Source organism: Corella eumyota, chromosome 5 (assembly GCF_963082875.1).
Source record: "Corella eumyota chromosome 5, kaCorEumy4.1, whole genome shotgun sequence".
Classification (NCBI taxonomy): domain Eukaryota; kingdom Metazoa; phylum Chordata; class Ascidiacea; order Phlebobranchia; family Corellidae; genus Corella; species Corella eumyota.
Window position 1 is genome coordinate 4,060,139 of NC_137494.1, and position 19,549 is coordinate 4,079,687.

The window sequence follows — 19,549 nt, forward strand, 5'->3', positions numbered from 1 at the left end:
TTAAAATGTACTAAAGTATTTTTTACTTGTTTATAAACACAGATATAAAATAAACACAGAATGTCCAAAAATACTACAGACTTGAGTACAATTGTTTGCCAAAATTGTAAGCTTTCATTTCAATATTGCCCTGTATGTGGCAATGAACTTGAGAGGTCATTATATATAAATTGTGAATGTAAAATCTATTTCAAATTTTGCCCTCGATGTGGAAAACAAATTGACAAAAAGTCAGAAGTTTTAGAACCATTATCACCCAATACTTTAAGAATTGCAACTTGGAATATTAAAGATTTAACCCTTGATAAAGCAGACCGAGAGTCAATTCAAAATGCATTTTGTAAAGCTATTTATCTCAATCAAATTCATATTTTGGCAATTCAAGAACTAAAGGGCAAGGACAACCACCAAGTTTTGACAACCTTAGTAAATACACTGAACAAAAGAAAAAATCTGATGTGGGAATTTGTGATTTCGGATACTGGTTGTGGTAAGACATTCGCAGGGCAGGAATATCCTGCTTTTATGTGGAATTCTCAAGCTTTCGGGAAGGAAATTGTACTCCAGGATTCTTTCTTAAAAAAAAGATTTACAAGAAATCCATTTTTTGCAACATTTAAAGTAAGTAACAAAATGTTCAAGCTTTGGTAATACATTATCCATAAGTAAAAGTTTTATTTTTTTCAATTTCTTTTTTGAATTTAGGTTAACAAACATGTCTTGACCTTCATCAGTGTACATTTGAAAGCCAAGAATAATAAAACCTCGAAAAATATTTTAATCGGGGAGATAAGAAATTTATGTACAATTTTACCTAATGACAAACACATTATTCTTCTTGGTGATTTTAACCTAGATTCAAACAACAATCCATTTAACAATTTAAAAACTGAACTAAGAGAAGTTGCACCTTTGGGTAAACCAACATGTAGTACAAATTGCTATGATCAGATTTGGGTGAGCAAATCTATAAATTCAGAAGTTGAAACAAACTTCGATGTAATAAAAAATGACTACATTCAAACTGTGTCAGATCACAAATTAGTTTATGCAGATATTCTCTTAGATAAAATCGATCAAATACCCAAGCTTATAACTCCTGTGGTTAAACAAGAAAATAAGATTAGGCAAGTAGGCTATGGTACATCATATTCCAAGCCTATAATTCATTGTAAAAGCCCAATTACAAATCGAAACTGTACAAAGGTCAATCCTATACAACAAAAAGAAATTTCTTACTGTGTTAATCAAATTTCAGAAAATGCCAAAATTTCAAGAAGCAGTAATGATCAAACTTCTAGCCTTAAAACTTATTCCGATTATTTTCCACATTTAAGCCAAATCCAATTTCAAAAACAAGATTCTGATTATAGCGATTGCTCAACTTCAAGCGATGAAAGAATATTCGAAAATGATCGATATTCAAAACTAATTCTAAATTCCAAATATGATAGTAGTTCAACTTCAAGCAATGACGAAATATCAGAAGCTGCTAATTCAAGACTAGATCTAGATTTTATTTATGGTGGCAGCATAACTTCAAGTGATGATGAAATATCAGAAACTAATTATTATTCAAATGTAATTCTTCGTTCAGATTATGGTTACAGCTCTACTTCGAGTGATGGCGAAATTTCAGAGAATGAACATTTAAGTCTGTATCACGAATTCATTAACAGCAGCAGCATAACTTCAAGCGATGATGACTTATCAGAAAATAATCAATATTCAAGAAAATGCCACGAAGGCTGTAGCATATACTACAACAGAGGTCATAAATATTAGTCTGGCCAGGGTTATGGCTAATAGTAACACTATCTTTCACACAATTACTTTTATATATACTTTAATCATTGTAAATTATTTTTTCACAACATAATATAAGTACTCTTATTTTTTTTTAAAGTATTTTACTAATGAACCAGCATACCTATAACAAACTATAACTTTGATTGCTCTCATGTAAATAGACTTAATGTAGTACACAGTCTTTATAACTCTCTTGTATCGCCAAGCGGTCGTCAATAGACGTAACAACAACCACTATGCGCACGTTCGAGCCATAATAATAATTTCCAATACATGTAAGATGAAAATAGGTAATTACATTAACGAGGTTGTTAATTATGTGTTTTGTTGAATACTAACCAACAAAACGAGGTAAAAATATCAGCATAACTAAAAATGTTACTTGGAAAGCATAGGGAGTTGTGCGCAATTATTCGTGTAGCGACCTAATCACGAAAACTGACTTTTTATTGGTAAACTGCCAAATAGGCTAAACAAAGTCAAACATTAAGACAAGGTTTTTAATTATTTGTTTATAATTGAAACGAAGTGTGAATACCAGTCTTACCCAAAAAACACCCTTAAAACCCACAGTAGTGGTGCGGGCATTCGTTATTAATGACCAAAAGAAAAACTTTAATAAGACAGTAGGGAAATTTCCTGGGACGTAAATGTCTTTTGTGACGCATTTTCTAAAACGCCCGTTGTTATACCTAAACATACAAGTTTAGGGAAGTAAAAAAATATATTCGTTTAAGGATTATTGGTTTAAAATCGAAAACAACTAATTTAGGAAAAACGGACTACATACAACATTAGCACAAAATATGCTTTAATAAATTAAAATTCCAAGAATTGGTCAACTTACTATTGGAACAAATTAAACTTGAAGAAAATTTAGATCAGAATTGTTCGATTTTGGATGTAGCCTGTGGTACTGGTATAGCTGGTCAGTGCTTGCGCGAATCGGGTTTTACTGGAAATTTAGAAGGTGTTTATGGTTCACAAGGTATGCTAAACGAAGCTGCTAAGTTAAAGAATGTGTACAACCAGCTGCATTTAGAAGTATTCACGCAATAAGAAATATCAATAATGCCGAAGCAAAACTTCGATGTAGTTATTGCAGGCCATGCATTTTTTCCAATTTTTCTTAATGCTGTTAGCTTAGAGATGTTGTTATTTCTTACGTGTTGGTGGTCTATTTTTGTCTATCATGAAACACGATATTGTCAAAGGACCTAACCAAATAATGGCCTATGTTGCCAAGATTGACAAAGAAACGTAAAAGAAAAGAATTCACAAGTCAAATATGTTCACGAAAGACATTTATGTTTTCATAAATTGTAATTGAAAAAAATGTTTCTAACAACTAACTTACGTAACAAATACTGTATTCTAACACATCAGTTAACTAGATAATAAAATTGTATTTGTTTAGTAAACGCTTTGCTTCACAGTATAAGGGGTATGGGATCTTTTTCAAAAATTTTAACCGATTTTAAATTGTAGCGCTTTTGAGTTAAATTTTAACGTTTCTTTTGCTAACATAAAAGCGGTTCAAACGCCTAAAGGAAATACTTTAGTGCCAAAAAATAAACTTATGACGTGGTAAATATTAGCTTTAAGGTGATAAAACATTATGCGATAACTGCGATGTTTGCTTACTAAAAGTACATGTTTTAAATTGTGTAACTTACTATTTAGATCGATGGGCAAGTTAAAAAGTTTTCTAAACAGACTAATAATATTGCAGTTAAATATTTAAAATGTCTTATTCTGATTCGAACGATGGTAGGAACAATTTCTTTAAAGATTTTTCCGAAAAACTGAACATTAAAGATGGTGATTATAAATCAACTACGGAGTTATTTGACAAACTTAGTTCAGGATATGATTTGTACATGGTAGAAATTAACACCCCAGTACATGACAAGTTGGTCAGCATCTTATCCGAACAGATAAAACTTAACAAAAACTTGGATAAAAATTGTTCGATTTTAGACGTAGCCTGTGGTACTGGTATAGTTGGCCAGTGTTTACGCAAAGCTGGTTTTACTGGAATTATAGAAGGTGTTGATGGCTCACAAGGTATGATTGACGAAGCTGCCAAGCTACACAATGTGTACAACAAACTGTATACAGAAATTCTGATGCCCGAAGGTAGTACTTTAATGCAAAAGCAAAGTTATGATGTAGTTGTTGCTGGCCATGCTTTTTTTCCTGGTTATCTATATGTTGATCACATCGAAATGTTGTTTGACCTATTGCAAGTTGGAGGATTATTTGTGTTCAACCTTAGGCATGATTCCAGTAAATCCTCCGACAAAATGAAGGCCTACATGGCTGAAATAGACGCAAAATTAGATCAACTTGTTAAAAAGAAAAAATGTCAACGTCTGGCTATTTGTGAAGATAATGATTTATCTCAACGAATGAAATTTATTGATGAACCAGAACAAAACCAATCAAAAATTGGTTTTGTTCACACAAAATATCTTTGTTTAAAAAAAATATAAAACTTAATCAATTTTTAAATCCATAATGAATGCAAAAATAAAGAGCCGAATAATTGTAGTGGTAAAATGTTAGGCTTTGTTTCAACGTTGCATAGCTTGTTTGTTTCGAGCAAAATTTGAAATTTTATAACACGCAGTTGCAAATGGAAGAACTCTTTTTATGCAATTTGCTTAGGGTTCAAGTGAAAAGCGATATTAGGCTAAGTAAACTTAAAAAATCGAACTGTAATACAGTTTGGTAATGAACAAACAAAGTCAACAAACCAGTGCTTGGCACAGACGAGAACAACATCCCAAAATAAACAAATCGCATGTAACCAGTTTATGTAATTAAAGAGAGAACTCTTTATAATACAACGTCAAGATTAAAGCAATAGAACGTTACTAGGCAGAAAATTTCATTTTATATTATTGAAGAAATTGTTTTACAAAATGTCTTATTTTGACCCGATCAATGGAGAGGACAATTATTTTAGGGATTTTTCTGAAAAAAATAGTTTTGAAGAAGGTGATAGCAGTTTAGTTATCGCACTCTTTGACAAAGTGAGTTCTGGCTATGATTTGCATATGGGAGAAATAAATTTACCTGTACAGGAAAAGTTAGTCAACATATTTTCCGAACAAATAGAACTAGATGGAAGTTTGGATAAAAGTTGTTCGATCTTGGATGTATGCTGCGGTACTGGTCAACTGGGTCAATGTATGCGAAAAGCTGGTTTTACTGGAAATATAGAAGGTGTTGATGGCTCACAAGGTATGCTTAACGAAGCTGCAAAGTTGGAAAATGTATACGACAAATTGTATAAAGAAATGCTTACGCCTGATAAAGCGACATCTTTGCCAATAAACAATTATGATGTGGTTATTGCTGGTTATGCATTTTTTCCATGTAGTCTAGAAGCATATCACATCGAAATGTTGTTTGATTGCTTACGTGTTGGTGGTCTATTTTTATTTAACTTGAAATACGACGTTGTTAAAGTGCCAACTAAAATGATGAACTACGAGGCAAAAATTGAAGAAAAATTAGATGAACTTGTTCAAAAGGGTAAATGCAAACGTTTAGTTGTATTTGACGATAATCAAGGCTCTCGAAGATTAAAATATATGACTCCGGAAGCAGAGAATCTTTTACAAGTTGATTTTGTTCATGCAAGGCATTATGGTTTTCAAAAACTTTAAAAAGAATATCGAATACCTGTTGTGCTATTATTAATTTTTTGCGTTTGTAATTAAAGTTAAGTGTTCCGGTCGGTAATTGGCTTCTTATAATCCCGTTTTTTTTTATCGTTTTGTTGATAACCGTAAATGCTATCGAGTATCGCACAACTGAACACAATTTAAAGACAACAGTTTTAACTCATATGGCAGATGAGCTTTAAAAAACTTTCTGGCCGCAACACACGACTTCCTGCTCAATATACCTAGAGATTTTAGAATTGTACGTTGGTAATACTTTTAAAAGCGCTGTATCCTTTACAAGTTGATTTTATTCATGAAAGGCAATTTTGTTTTCAAAAACTATAAAAAGAATGTTGAATGACTGTTGTGCTATTAATAATATTTAGCAATGGTTTGTTAATACCAGTACATGTAATCAGATCTATCTAAATTATTGATCAAGGATTTAATCAATTACTTAAAAATATAAACATTGATTCTCATTAGACATAAATTCTCATTAGACCAATTTGCAAGAATTATTTTTAATAATTTTTTTTGTCGGTGTACCTAATAAACATTAAATATATTAATGCACTTTTAACAATTTATTTTGTCTCTTTACATACAAGAACAGCTTTAATTTTTATTTTTGCGATGAAACTAGACAGCAAGTTTAGGCCTATCTTAAAGCAGTTTAATAGCATGTTATTGTTAACTTTTTTTCTGAACCGATGAAACAGAATGTTGTGCCAAAGATACAAAATGAAATGTATGCTGAAGCGACAAAACGTGATCAAGTTAAAGGGGAAATCCCCATGACGTTACACGTTTGTTGTGACGCATTTCCATAAAAGGATCAATATTGCTTTAGGCTAGATGCTTTATATACAAGTTCAAGGAAGTAATATGTATTCGTTTTAAAGATTATTGGTTTTAAATTCAACGTTTGGAAAGCATAAAAATGCGTACTTAATAAGGCAGTGCCAATAGTTAGATAAATAGACAAAATATTAGTTGTATTTAAATAAATTTATATTGTATAATTTTTGCTGTAAAATTAAAGCAATATTTTATAATAATTAATTAAAATGTACTAAAGTATTTTTTACTTGTTTATAAACACAGATATAAAATAAACACAGAATGTCCAAAAATACTACAGTCTTGAGTACAATTGTTTGCCAAAATTGTAAGCTTTCATTTCAATATTGCCCTGTATGTGGCAATGAACTTGAAAGGGTATTATATATAAATTGTGAATGTAAAAGCTATTTCAAATTTTGCCCCCGATGTGGAAAACAAATTGACAAAAAGCCAGAAATTTTAAAACCATTATCATCCAATACTCTAAGAATTGCAACTTGGAATATTAAAGATTTAACCCTTGATAAAGCAGACCGAGAGTCAATTCAAAATGCATTTTGTAAAGCTATTTATCTCAATCAAATTCATATTTTGGCAATTCAAGAACTAAAGGGCAAAGATAACCACAAAGTTTTGACAACCTTAGTAAATACACTGAACAAAAGAAAAAATCTGATGTGGGAATTTGTGATTTCGGATACTGGTTGTGGTAGGACATTCGCGGGGCAGGAATATCCTGCTTTTATGTGGAATTCTCAAGCTGTTCAGAATGGAATTGTATTACAGGGTTCTTTCTTAAAAAAAAGATTTACAAGAAATCCATTTTTTGCAACATTTAAAGTAAGTAACAAAATGTTCAAGCTTTGGTGATACATTTTCCATAAGTAAAAGTTTTATTTTTTTCAATTTCTTTTTTGAATTTAGGTTAACAAACATGTCTTGACCTTCATCAGTGTACATTTGAAAGCCAAGAATAATAAAACCGCGAAAAATACTTTAAACGAGGAGATAAGAAGTTTATGTACAATTTTACCTAATGACAAACACATTATTCTTCTTGGTGATTTTAACCTAGATTCAAACAACAATCCATTTAACAATTTAAAAACTGAACTAAGAGAAGTTGCACCTTTGGGTAAACCAACATGTAGTACAAATTGCTATGATCAGATTTGGGTGAGCAAATCTATAAATTCAGAAGTTGAAACAAATTTCAAAGTAATAAAAGATAAATACATTCAAGATGTGTCAGATCACAAATTAGTTTATGCAGATATTCTCTTAGATAAAATCGATCAAATACCCAAGCTTATAACTCCTGTGGTTAAACAAGAAAATAAGATTAGGCAAGTAGGCTATGGTACATCATATTCCCAGACCTATAATTCATTGTAAAAGCCCAATTACGAATCAAAACTGTACAAAGGTCAATCCTATACAACAAAAAGAAATTTCTTTCTGTGTTAATCAAATTTCAGAAAATGCCAAAATTTCAAGAAGCAGTAGTGATCAAACTTCTAGTCTTAAAACTTATTCCGATTATTTTCCACATTTTAGCCAAATCCAATTTCAAAAACAAGATTCTGATTATAGCGATTGCTCAACTTCAAGCGATGAAAGAATATTCGAAAATGATCGATATTCAAAACTAATTCTAAATTCCAAATATGATAGTAGTTCAACTTCAAGCAATGACGAAATATCAGAAGCTGCTAATTCAAGACTAGATCTAGATTTTATTTATGGTGGCAGCATAACTTCAAGTGATGATGAACTATCAGAAACTAATTATTATTCAAATGTAATTCTTCGTTCAGATTATGGTTACAGCTCCACTTCGAGTGATGGCTAAATTTTAAAGAACGAACATTCAAGTCTGTATCACGAATTCATTAACAGCAGCAGCATAACTTCAAGCGATGACGAATTATCAGAAAATAATCAATATTCAAGAAAATGCCACGAAGGCTGTAGCATATACTACAACAGAGGTCATAAATATTAGTCTGGCCAGGGTTATGGCTAATATTAACAAAATCTTTCACACAATTACTTTTATATATACTTTAATCATTGTAAATTATTTTTTCACAACAGAATATAAGTACTCTTATTTTTTTTTAAAGTATTTTGCTAATGAACCAGCATACCTTTAAAGACTTATAGTACACATAGAAAAAATGTACGCAAATTGACTATATTATCACCACTATGATAACAAACTATAACTTTAATTGCTCTCATGTAAATAGACTTAATGTAGTACACAGTCTTTATAACTTACTCGGTAATTATCGCCAAGCGGTCGTCAATAGACGTAACAACAACCACTATGCGCACGTTCGAGCCATAATAATAATTTCCAATACATGTAAGATGAAAATAGGTAATTACATTAACGAGGTTGTTAATTATATGTTTTAATCAAAGAAAAGAACATACCAACAACCTGATATGTTGTTTTGTTGAATAATAACCAACAAAACGAGGTAAAAATATCAGCATAACTAAAAATGTTACTTGGAAAGCATAGGGAGTTGTGCGCAATTATTCGTGTAGCGACCTAATCACGAAAACTGACTTTTTATTGGTAAACTGCCAAATAGGCTAAACAAAGTCAACCATTAAGACAAGGTTATTAATTGCTTGTTTATACACGAAACGAAGTGTGAATACCAGTCTTTTACCCAAAAAACACCCTTAAAACCCACGGTATTGATGCGGGCATTCGTTATTAATGAGCGAAAGAAAAACTTTAATAGGATAGTTAGGAAATTCCTGTGACGTAAATGTCTTTTGTGACGCATTTCCTAAAACGCCCGTTATTATGGCAGTTGGTAAAACACGGATCCTTATGGACATTGCCGGATATTTTTTTCTAGGCAGTTACGCTCAAAATTAAATGTCCTGAATAATTCTAAACTGTTTATTACAGTGAAACTTGTTATAATTTATGTTTTGGTACTAATTACTATATTAAAACCTGCAAATAACATGTATTTTTGTATTACAATATGTGCATCATGGATATTTTTCCATTGATTGTTACGTCACAATACGTTTATCATGGATATTTTTATATCGGTTAACATACTGTGTTATGTCCATTATCGATTTATTAAAATTTTTAAAATTGATTTATTAGCGGGAGATCACTTTTAGTGAGCATTGGCATTTCATGCTATCTTACGGCTGCTAAATATTTTTTACTCCCAATCTTATAGATTAAATAAAAATATCCGTGATACAGTTTAACTATATAGTAGGCAATATAAAAATATATGTGATACAGTTTAACTATATAATAACCGATATAAAAATATCCGTGATACAGTTTAACTATATAGTAGGCAATATAAAAATATCTGTGATACAGTACTGTTACGTAACAATGGACACAAAAATATCCGGGTTTTACCCACACCCCGTTATTATTCCTAAACATACAAGTTTAGGGAAGTGAAAAAATATATTCGTTTAAGGATTATTGGTTTAAAACTGAAAACAACTAAATTAGGAAAAACGGACTACATACAACATTAGCACAAAATATGCTTTATTAAATTAAAATTTGAATTTAAATATTTATTTATTATTGTTTGCAATAACAATTAAAGCAAAAGCTAGATAGAAAAAAAAACTGCAGTAAACCAAAAAGTAAAGACAAAAATGTCTAGGTATTCGTCTAAATCAAGTATAACTGTTTGTCAACAATGTGACTTTATATTTCGATATTGCCCAAAGTGTGGCAGCGATTTTTTTTCATTTTACAACAACTGTGAATGTAATTACTATTTTAAATATTGTCCTCGATGTGGAAAACAAATCGACAAAAAGCCAGAATTTTTAAAACCATTAAACTCATCCAATACCAATACCCTAAGAATTGCAACTTGGAACATTCAAGATATGAATTTGGAAAAAGCAAGCCGAAAATACATTCAAAATGCATTTTATAAAGCTATCTATGACAATAACATTCATCTAATAGCAATACAAGAACTTAAGGGGAAAGATAAAGAACAAGAATTTGCCCTACAAGCATTAGTGGATAAGCTAAATGAAAGAAAAAGTGAAAAATGGAATTTCATGATTTCGAATACTTATTCTGGTAGAACGTATGCAGGAATGGAATATCCTGCTTTTATTTGGAATTCTCAAGCTATAAAAGGAGGAATCAAACTCACAGACTTCTTCTTAATAAAAAGGTTTACAAGAAGTCCATTTTTAGCAACATTTAAGGTAAAAGTTTATTAATTATTATGAATTTAAATAATGAAACCCAACATTACAAGCAAATAATGCCCATATAGTAAAAAATTATTTACATTTTATGAGTATATACTTCAGTTTATCAAGAATGTTACATTTACAATCTATTTTTGATTATTTTAGATCAACAAACATTTCTTCACCTTCATTAACATACACTTAAAAGCAGCTTCCGCTACTGATAAGAAGTCAATAAGTAAATTAAACAATGAAGTGTCCAGTGTTCCTGAAATCTTACCTGAAAATGGACACACAATTCTTCTTGGTGATTTTAACATGGATCAAAAAAACAAAGCATTTGATAAGTTAAAAGCAGCATTAAAATATGTGGCCCCATTTGAAAAATCAACATGTGGTATAAATTACTACGATCAGATTTGGGTGAGCAAATCTATAAATTCAGAAGTTATAACAAACTTTGACGTGATCAAAAATGACTTCATTCAAACTGTGTCTAATCACAACTTAGTTTGGGCAGATATTTGCTTAGATAAAATCAATCAAAATACTACATTTACTCCTTTTCCAATTAAACAAGAAGAGGATTTTCTTGATTTTGAAAACCTAATTGGTAGTCAAAACAGAACGTATGACAAACCTATACAAGCAAAAGAAAGATCTTACGGTGTTGGTCGAATTACCAAAGATTCAAATTACAGCAATTCAAGATCATCCCCAAGAACGATTGAACAAAGATTAACTTCACCTTATTCTCAAAGTATAATTGAAAATGAACAACACTACTCAAGACTGATTTTTAATTCTAACTATGGTGGTCGTTCAACTCCGAGCAATAAAGAATTTGTGGAAAGTATCACTTATTCAGATGAGTTTGTTGATTCTGATTATGATTATGATTTTGCTTCTGATTCTGATTATGATTATGATTTTGCTTCTGATTCTTATTGGTAGAATGACTAATCATTGGATGACTAAACATTGGAGAACGAACATACCACTCCATATAATAAAATAACTTACAGTAGCAACATAACTTTTTTTTTGTGTGTTTATGGTGCTAACATCTACAAGAGTTGTAAATGAACTTCCTTGAAGTTTATGGCATTGACTGTTTGAGGTCATATTTAATACCTTTGCTTTGGTCATGGCTACAAAAGATATTAGCTGATATATTAATTTAAACTTTACACAAATTCATTTAAAATATTTTAATACAATCAAAAAAAAAATTTCCTATAGAAATAAGAAAAATATTCTTATTATTGAGAAAAATTTTAAAATTTTACATTCCCGTAGCAACTTGTATTTAACAATTAGCTTTTAAGGCGGCCTTTAATAGACATTTTTTTTAAATTAGACGAAAAACTAGCCTAAACACAGCGCAATTCTTTATGTATTTACTTCCACAAAACAAACTAGTTAACGCGATATGTGCGACTTTTTAAAACATTTTGTTTAATATTATTTCTATACAAGCGTCCTTATACAACAACCAACAAAGTCACTAATACTAAACACCACTAAACTTATTATAACTTAATTTTTTTCTTGCACAGTTTTAATACAAAAGAATAGACAAATTTAATGGTCTTATATTGTATCTATATTGCCCGCTATATTTATCTTAGTATTTTTTTAACTAACTTTATCAATTAAATTAACCATGCTTTTACTATAATTTATATTAAAACTATGCTTAAAGTAATGTTATAACAAGTACAAAATATGGTGTGAAAGATATTTGGCCCTTTTCCACCTAGAATACCACACATTTATTTAAACCTTAATTAATAATAGGCTATGTCAACATATTACTCTTTTAATTTCAAATAGCTATTAAAATACCTATAATTTTAATCGTGTATGTAAGCTAAAATCTTTTTTTGTAGTTGTTTTTTGTTTATAGGCTATAGTTGTATTATGTTGTTTAATTCGATGTATAATAAACCAAAATTTAGTGTGTACCTTGTAACCCTGTTCAAAAAATAACCCTGTTCAAAAAATGTCTAGACAGGCAAATAAAATCCCATGATTTTACCATACCGTAACGTTTGTTGTCATCGTAAAATAAAGTGGCAAAAGAGTGCAAATACAAGGATATAAACTTTATTTCCGCAAAGTTGTTTTTAAGCCTAAGTTTTGGTCTCGGTTTTATTTAATACAACTTCTACGAAAAGTTAAAAATGAGCGATGTTAGCAAGATAGAAAAAAAAAACTTTTTAGTGGAATAACACGCTATAGTAAACCAAAAAAATAAAGACAAAAATGTCTAGGTATTCGTCTAAATCAAGTATAACTGTTTGTCAACAAATGTGACTTTGTATTTCAATATTGCCCAAAGTGTGGCAGTGATTTTTTTTCATTACACAGGATTTGTGAATGTAAAAACTATTTTAAATATTGTCCTCGATGTGGAGAACAAATCAACAAAAAGCCAGAATTTTTAAAACCTTCAAAATCATCCAATACCAATACCTTCTGTTTATAAAATTATATCAAAATATTTTAGTTATTAAGTTTTTAACCTAAAAAAATAGATATCAAAGAAATATATTTACCCACGTTTTTTTTAAATTGTTTTACAGCGTTTTCACATTATGCAATTTGATTTTATATAATCTAGTTGCTTTAAATTAATTGACTTTTTTGATAATATTTAACTGAATTTGAATTTATTAATAGATTTAATATAATTTTTAAAAAAATAAATATCTTCGAAAACCATACGGCTATTGTATTGTTATCAACGAAAGGTAACCATACGGCTATTGTATTGTTGAAATTGTGAACAGGTCTAGTCAGGAGAATAAATACATGTTTATTCGCCAGTAGTGTAATACAGGTCTTTTGTAACGGGAACAAGCTCAAGAAACGAAATACTTATCTTGGTTTCGTTTTTAGACCATCAAGTGTTTTAGATAAGTAAGAAAACAGGCAAAAAAGTGGAAAAAACGTTAAATTTATTTAAATAGATATTTATAAAACACAAATATAATACGAAATATGTCAATCTTCCCAAATTTATCATCATTTTGTACAAGTTGCAAATTTGAGTTTAAATTTACTCCCCTCTCCCAATCTTGCGCATGTACAAATGCGCTTAAATATTATCCCCATTGTGGGGATCACATTAAGAAACTTAGTCGGTTAGTTTCACCTTTACCACCAAACATTTTGAGAATTGCAACCTGGAATGTCCAAGATATGAACTTCGAAAAAGCAAGTCGAAAATCGGTAAAAAACGCATTTTGTGAAACTATACATAAACATAAAATTGACTTATTGGCAATACAAGAATTAAAAGGGAAAGATCATAAACAAGCTTTGGAAAGTTTAGTAAATAATTTGAATAGTAGAGATAATGTTTTGTGGGATTCTGCTATTTCCACAATATTTTCTGGTAGGGCATTTGGGGGAATGGAATATCCTGCTTTTATTTGGAATTCTCGGGCTTTTGAAGAAATAAGTTGTACAAAACTCAATTTAATAAAACGGTTTACAAGAAAACCTTGTTATGCTGAATTTCAGGTAATAGATAATAACTGTTGTTTATAAATAAGTTACAGTCAAGAAGTTTTTTCAGTTAAGTAAAATAATCTAGTATTGGCACATTTAAAATCACTACGACAAGCCAATAACTTATTTTTATAAGTTAGTTCTTACCTAAATTAAGGCTTAGCTTTAAAAAAATTATATATGTATATATATATATATATTATAGAACAAATAATGCAGCAATAATTTTTATTAGTGGGGTGTTAACGAAGCCAAATAAAACCATAAAAATAATAGTCATGTACGTTTTATAAGAAAATTTAAAAAGATAACATTAATATTAAAACTTGTTTCTTTTGGCCTTTTTAGATAGGCAAATATTTGTTGACTATCATCAACATCCATTTAAAAGCAAGCGGGGTTAGTAAAAAGTCGAAAAATATTTTAAAAAGTGAGATTGGAAATTTACACCAGATCGTACCAAAAAATAAACATACAATTCTTCTTGGTGATTTTAACATGGATTCAAACAACTATGCATTTAACAATTTAAAAACAGAATTAGGAGAAGTTGCACCTTCGGGTAAACCAACATGTAGTACAAATTGCTATGATCAGATTTGGGTGAGCAAATCTATAAATTCAGAAGTTGAAACAAATTTCGACGTGATTGAAACCGACGGCACCCAAGTAGTGTCAAATCACAACTTAGTTTGGGCAGATATAGATTTGAATGAAATAACCGAAATTTAACATTTTTGCAGAAACTCCCATTTAATTAAAAGTTCCAAAATAAATGCAGTTTAGTAAAGGCATTTATTTTTATAACTATCTCCCAAGCCACAACGAAATAGTTTTCTTGCGTATTCTTTTACATAACCAAAAAGCTACCCTAAATATAGCGCAATTTTCTTACATTCACTTTTACATTACAAACATAGGCCTACGTATTGCAAAATTTCAAATTATTAAGAATCCAAATAAAAACCTTATATAATTTTTTATAGAAGTTCAGTACATGATTTTCTTTGTATGTTATTTTTATACCCATATTTTTGTATAAATTTTATTTGTGTAGGCCTATGTTTTGGTAGACTATTTTTTTGAGTTGCTTTTTGTTTATAGGCTATAGTTGTATTATGTTGTTTAATTTGATGTATAATAAACCAAAATTTAGTGTGTACATTGTAATAACTATAACCCTGTTCAAAAAATTTATAGACTAGCAAATAAAATCCCGTAATTTTAGCAAAAAGTGAAAATACAAGGATATAAACCATATTTCTGCAGTTGTTTAAGGTTTAATACAATTTCTACAAAGAGTTAAGAATGAGCAATAATATCTAGTAAATAATGATCAAACAGGCGAACGTAACGAGTAACATTATTTACAAAAAAAAAACAATTAAAAATATTTGGTTACTAAAAGTAGTTGGTTAAAATAGCTTCGTTAAGCAGAAACACATGTTTGGGCCTTCGTTAAGCAGCAAAACTTTAATAAAACAGTAGGGAAATTCCCTGTGACGTAAAATGTCTTTTGTGACGTTTTTCCTAAAACGCCTGTTATTATTCCTAAACATACAAGTTTAGGGAAGTGAAAAAATATACTCGTTGGTTTAAAACTGAAAACCACTGAAGTAGGAAAAACGGACTACATACAACATTAGCACAAAATATGCTTTATTAAATTAAAATTCGAAATTAAATATTTATTTATTATTGTTTGCAATAACAATTAAAGCAAAAGCAAGATAGAAAAAAAACTTTTTAGTGGAATAACACGCTATGCAGTAAACCAAAAAAATAAAGACAAAAATGTCTAGGTATTCGTCTAAATCAAGTATAACTGTTTGTCAACAATGTGACTTTGTATTTCAATATTGCCCAAAGTGTGGCAGTGATTTTTTTTCATTACACAAGATGTGTGAATGTAAAAACTATTTCAAATATTGTCCTCGATGTGGAGAACAAATCGACAAAAAGCCAGAAATTTTTAAACCATTGAAATCATCCAATACCAATACCCTAAGAATTGCAAGTTGGAACATTCAAGATATGGATTTGGAAAAAGCAAGCCGAAAATACATTCAAAATGCATTTTGTAAAGCTATCTATGACAATAACATTCATCTAATGGCAATACAAGAACTTAAGGGAAAAGATAATGAACAAGAATTTGCCCTACAAACATTAGTAGATAAGCTGAATGAAACAAAAAATGAAAAATGGAATTTCATGATTTCGAATACATATTCTGGTAGAGCGTATGCAGGAATGGAATATCCTGCTTTTATTTGGAATTCTCAGGCTATAAGAGGAGGAATCAAACTCACATACTCCTCCTTAATGAAAAGGTTTACAAGAAATCCATTTTTAGCAACATTTAAGGTAAAAGTTTATTAATTATTATGGTTTTAAATAATGAAACCCAACATTAAAAGCAAATAATGCCCATGTAGTAAAAAATTGTTTACATTTTATAAGTATATACTTTAGTTTTATCAAGAGTATTACATTTACAATCTATTTTTGATTATTTTAGATCAACAAACATTCCTTGACCTTCATCAACATACACTTGAAAGCAGCTTCCGCTACCGATAAGAAGTCGATAAAGACACTGAACTATGAAGTGTCCAGTGTTCCTGAAATCTTACCTAAAAATGGACACACAATTCTTTTTGGTGACTTTAACATGGATCAAAAAAACAAGGCCTTCGATAAGTTAAAAAGAGAATTAAAATATGTAGCCCCATTTGAAAAACCAACATGTGGTAACAATTGCTATGATCAAATTTGGGTGAGCAAATCTATAAATTCAGAATTTGAAACAAATTTTGACGTGATCAAAAATGATTCCATTCAAACTGTGTCTAACCACAACTTGGTTTGGGCAGATATTCATTTAGATAAAATCGATCAAAATACTACTTTTCTTCCTTCTCCAATTAAACAAGAAGCTAGTACATCATTAGAGGATTTTCTTGATTTTGAAAACCTAATTGGGAATCAAAACAGTACATATGACATTCCTATACAAGCAAAAGAAAAATCTCATGGTGTTGGTCAAATTTCAGGTAGAGGAAAAACACCAAAAAACAGTCGTGGAAAAACTCGTGGTCGAGGTCAAACTGCTAGAACAGGGAATTTTCCTAATACTGGTTTTGACTCCACTATTCAAAGCAAAATACTGTTAAATGATCAAAATTCCGGACAGGATAGCAGCAAGAGCCCTGGCCGTGGCAAGTACATCCGTCGTGGCCGCGGCAAGTCCACTGGTTAGAGTTATGGTTACTACCAATGCTCAGGTTAATAGTTTGAGAGACATAAACTACAACATTTTTAGATTTTATAAAACTTTTATTTAATGTTATACCTAAATACAAATTAGGATTTTAGTTTTTACATTGTAGATAACTGTGTTGTTTTTTGTATTTACACATACATTTATATATTCTTTAACTTTTTTAGCTTATAAACAATTTGATAATGCTTCATTTTAATGTTTTAGGTATATTTTCCGATATAGTATTACTAACCTGTGCAACTGTGTTTTTATAGAGTATTAATTTGTTTTTGCTATATATGCACTAATGTTCGTGTCTTGTAGGCAATAAGCATTGTGACTTGTAGTCGGTACCGTAAGCTGTTATTATCCTTAACCGCAAATAGAGATTGTTTATAGAAATAAAAAAAATAATATAGCATTTTGCTTTACTAAACCATATATAGTTAACAAAAACAAACCAACGTATTGCTTAAAAAACTCACGCTTTCCGTATAAAGCAAACTAATATGCATGCTAAGGATATAACTTGTATGCTAACACGTGGTCACTGACTTCGCACTGACGTCATAGGAATGAAGATTTTTGCATTAAAGGGATTTATTACGTAACTTTCGTAACATAAAAATCAAAGAATAACAGAAGTAGTTTACGTAATAAAATATTAATTTTTTAAGATTATTAAAAACGGCTTTTTGAAGGAACTGCATAAAAGGACAATAAACATAAGATTAATCTTTTTATTTCTTACAGTTTTGCTGTAAAAATCTCCTAGTGCATGTACTTAAAAACCAAAAAACAATTTCCAGAATGAGCCAGGTAAACAATCTTAAACCTAAAACACCACACAAGCAGTAACCACGTTTATTTATTTTTTGTCAAAGTTCTCTGCTATTCTGCATGTTCGACCGTTTTTTGTTCAATAAAGTAATCCAAATCGTACTGTTGTCAAAACCATACAAACAAAAAAAAAATATTTTGGTTTTGCCCGAATACCAGGAAGTATCAAAAATTCAAAAAACAGTAGTGGTCAAATTTCTAGCCAATATTCTAAAAAACAAGATCCTGATTATAGCAGTTGCTTAACCTCAAGCAATAAAAGAATATTTGAAAATGATCGATATTCGAAAATGATTCAAAATTTCAACTTAAGGACTAAATCTAGTGATAATTCAAGACCAGATCTAGATTTTATTTATGGTGGCAGCATAACTTCAAGTGATGATGAACTATCAGAAACTAATTATTATTCAAATGTGATTCTTCGTTCAGATTATGGTTACAGCTCTTCTTCGAGTGATGGCTAAATTTTAGAGAACGAGCATACAAGTCTGTATCATGGATTCATTAACAGCAGCAGCATAACTTCAAACGATGACGAATTATCAGAAAATAATCAATATTTAAGTCATAACAGTAGAAAGGGTTTTGTTTAAAATGCCAAAACCTACCAAGGCTGTAGCACATACTACAACAGAAGTTATAAATATTAGTCTGGCCAGGGTTATGGCTAATATTAACAATATCTTTAACACAATTACTTTTATACTTTAATCATTGTAAATTATTTTTTCACAACAACTAATGAACCAGCATACCTTTAAAGGCCAATAGTACACATAGAGAAAACGTACACAAAATGACTATAATATCACCACTATTACTATTATAACAAACTATAACTTTGATTGTTAATTGACTTAATGTAGTACACAGCCTTTATAACTCTCTCGTATCGCCAAGCGGTCGTCAATAGACGTAACAACAACCACACGATCGAGCCATAATAATAATTTCCAATACATGTAAGATGAAAATAGGTAATTACATTAACGAGGTTGTTAATTATATGTTTTAATCAAAAAGAAGAACATACCAACAACCTAATATGTTGTTTTGTTGAATAATAACCAACAAAACGAGGTAAAAATATCAGGATAACTAAAAATGTTACTTGGAAAGCATAGGGAGTTGTGCGCAATTATTAGTGTAGCGACCTAATAACGAAAACTGACTTTTTATTGGTAAACTGCCAAATAGGCTAAACAAAGTCAAACATTAAGACAAGGTTATTAATTGTTTGTTTATAACTGAAACGAAGTGTGAATACAAGTCTTACCCAAAAAACACCCTTAAAACCCACGGTATTGATGCGGGCATTCGTTATTAATGAGCGAAAGAAAAACTTTAATAGGATAGTTAG

General features: G+C 30.1%; 5 protein-coding genes across 5 annotated transcripts; all 5 read left to right on the top strand.

Moving 5' to 3' along the window:
* Positions 1–54: 54 nt before the first annotated feature.
* Positions 55–1,990, top strand: LOC145752813 (uncharacterized). Its single transcript, XM_082569156.1, has 2 exons — positions 55–621; positions 706–1,990. Exons 1-2 carry the CDS (start codon positions 61–63, stop codon positions 1,783–1,785), a joined length of 1,641 nt encoding a protein of 546 aa, XP_082425282.1. The 5' UTR covers positions 55–60; the 3' UTR covers positions 1,786–1,990.
* A 2,746-nt stretch (positions 1,991–4,736) lies between these two features.
* Positions 4,737–5,486, top strand: LOC145752723 (demethylmenaquinone methyltransferase-like). Its single transcript, XM_082569049.1, has one exon. The coding sequence runs from the start codon at positions 4,737–4,739 to the stop codon at positions 5,484–5,486; it is 750 nt and encodes a 249-aa protein (XP_082425175.1).
* A 1,115-nt stretch (positions 5,487–6,601) lies between these two features.
* Positions 6,602–8,530, top strand: LOC145752984 (endonuclease/exonuclease/phosphatase family domain-containing protein 1-like). The gene is made up of 2 exons (XM_082569363.1): positions 6,602–7,172; positions 7,257–8,530. Exons 1-2 carry the CDS (start codon positions 6,612–6,614, stop codon positions 7,725–7,727), a joined length of 1,032 nt encoding a protein of 343 aa, XP_082425489.1. The 5' UTR covers positions 6,602–6,611; the 3' UTR covers positions 7,728–8,530.
* A 5,038-nt stretch (positions 8,531–13,568) lies between these two features.
* On the top strand, positions 13,569–14,813 carry LOC145752724 (endonuclease/exonuclease/phosphatase family domain-containing protein 1-like). The gene is made up of 2 exons (XM_082569050.1): positions 13,569–14,093; positions 14,430–14,813. The coding sequence occupies exons 1-2, from the start codon at positions 13,569–13,571 to the stop codon at positions 14,811–14,813; spliced, it is 909 nt and encodes a 302-aa protein (XP_082425176.1).
* Positions 14,814–15,645: 832 nt separating this feature from the next.
* Positions 15,646–18,279, top strand: LOC145752427 (endonuclease/exonuclease/phosphatase family domain-containing protein 1-like). The gene is made up of 2 exons (XM_082568713.1): positions 15,646–16,448; positions 16,603–18,279. The coding sequence occupies exons 1-2, from the start codon at positions 15,876–15,878 to the stop codon at positions 17,341–17,343; spliced, it is 1,314 nt and encodes a 437-aa protein (XP_082424839.1). The 5' UTR covers positions 15,646–15,875; the 3' UTR covers positions 17,344–18,279.
* Positions 18,280–19,549: the final 1,270 nt, after the last annotated feature.

Bases quoted from the DNA above. Each gene is read 5' to 3' on its own strand.
- LOC145752984 (XM_082569363.1), top strand. From the start codon at position 6,612: ATGTCCAAAAATACTACAGTCTTGAGTACAATTGTTTGCCAAAATTGT. The intron at 7,173-7,256 runs GTAAGTAACAAA...TTTTGAATTTAG, and splicing joins CATTTTTTGCAACATTTAAA to GTTAACAAACATGTCTTGAC.
- LOC145752724 (XM_082569050.1), top strand. From the start codon at position 13,569: ATGTCAATCTTCCCAAATTTATCATCATTTTGTACAAGTTGCAAATTT. The intron at 14,094-14,429 runs GTAATAGATAAT...TGGCCTTTTTAG, and splicing joins CTTGTTATGCTGAATTTCAG to ATAGGCAAATATTTGTTGAC.
- LOC145752723 (XM_082569049.1), top strand. From the start codon at position 4,737: ATGTCTTATTTTGACCCGATCAATGGAGAGGACAATTATTTTAGGGAT.
- LOC145752427 (XM_082568713.1), top strand. From the start codon at position 15,876: ATGTCTAGGTATTCGTCTAAATCAAGTATAACTGTTTGTCAACAATGT. The intron at 16,449-16,602 runs GTAAAAGTTTAT...TGATTATTTTAG, and splicing joins CATTTTTAGCAACATTTAAG to ATCAACAAACATTCCTTGAC.
- LOC145752813 (XM_082569156.1), top strand. From the start codon at position 61: ATGTCCAAAAATACTACAGACTTGAGTACAATTGTTTGCCAAAATTGT. The intron at 622-705 runs GTAAGTAACAAA...TTTTGAATTTAG, and splicing joins CATTTTTTGCAACATTTAAA to GTTAACAAACATGTCTTGAC.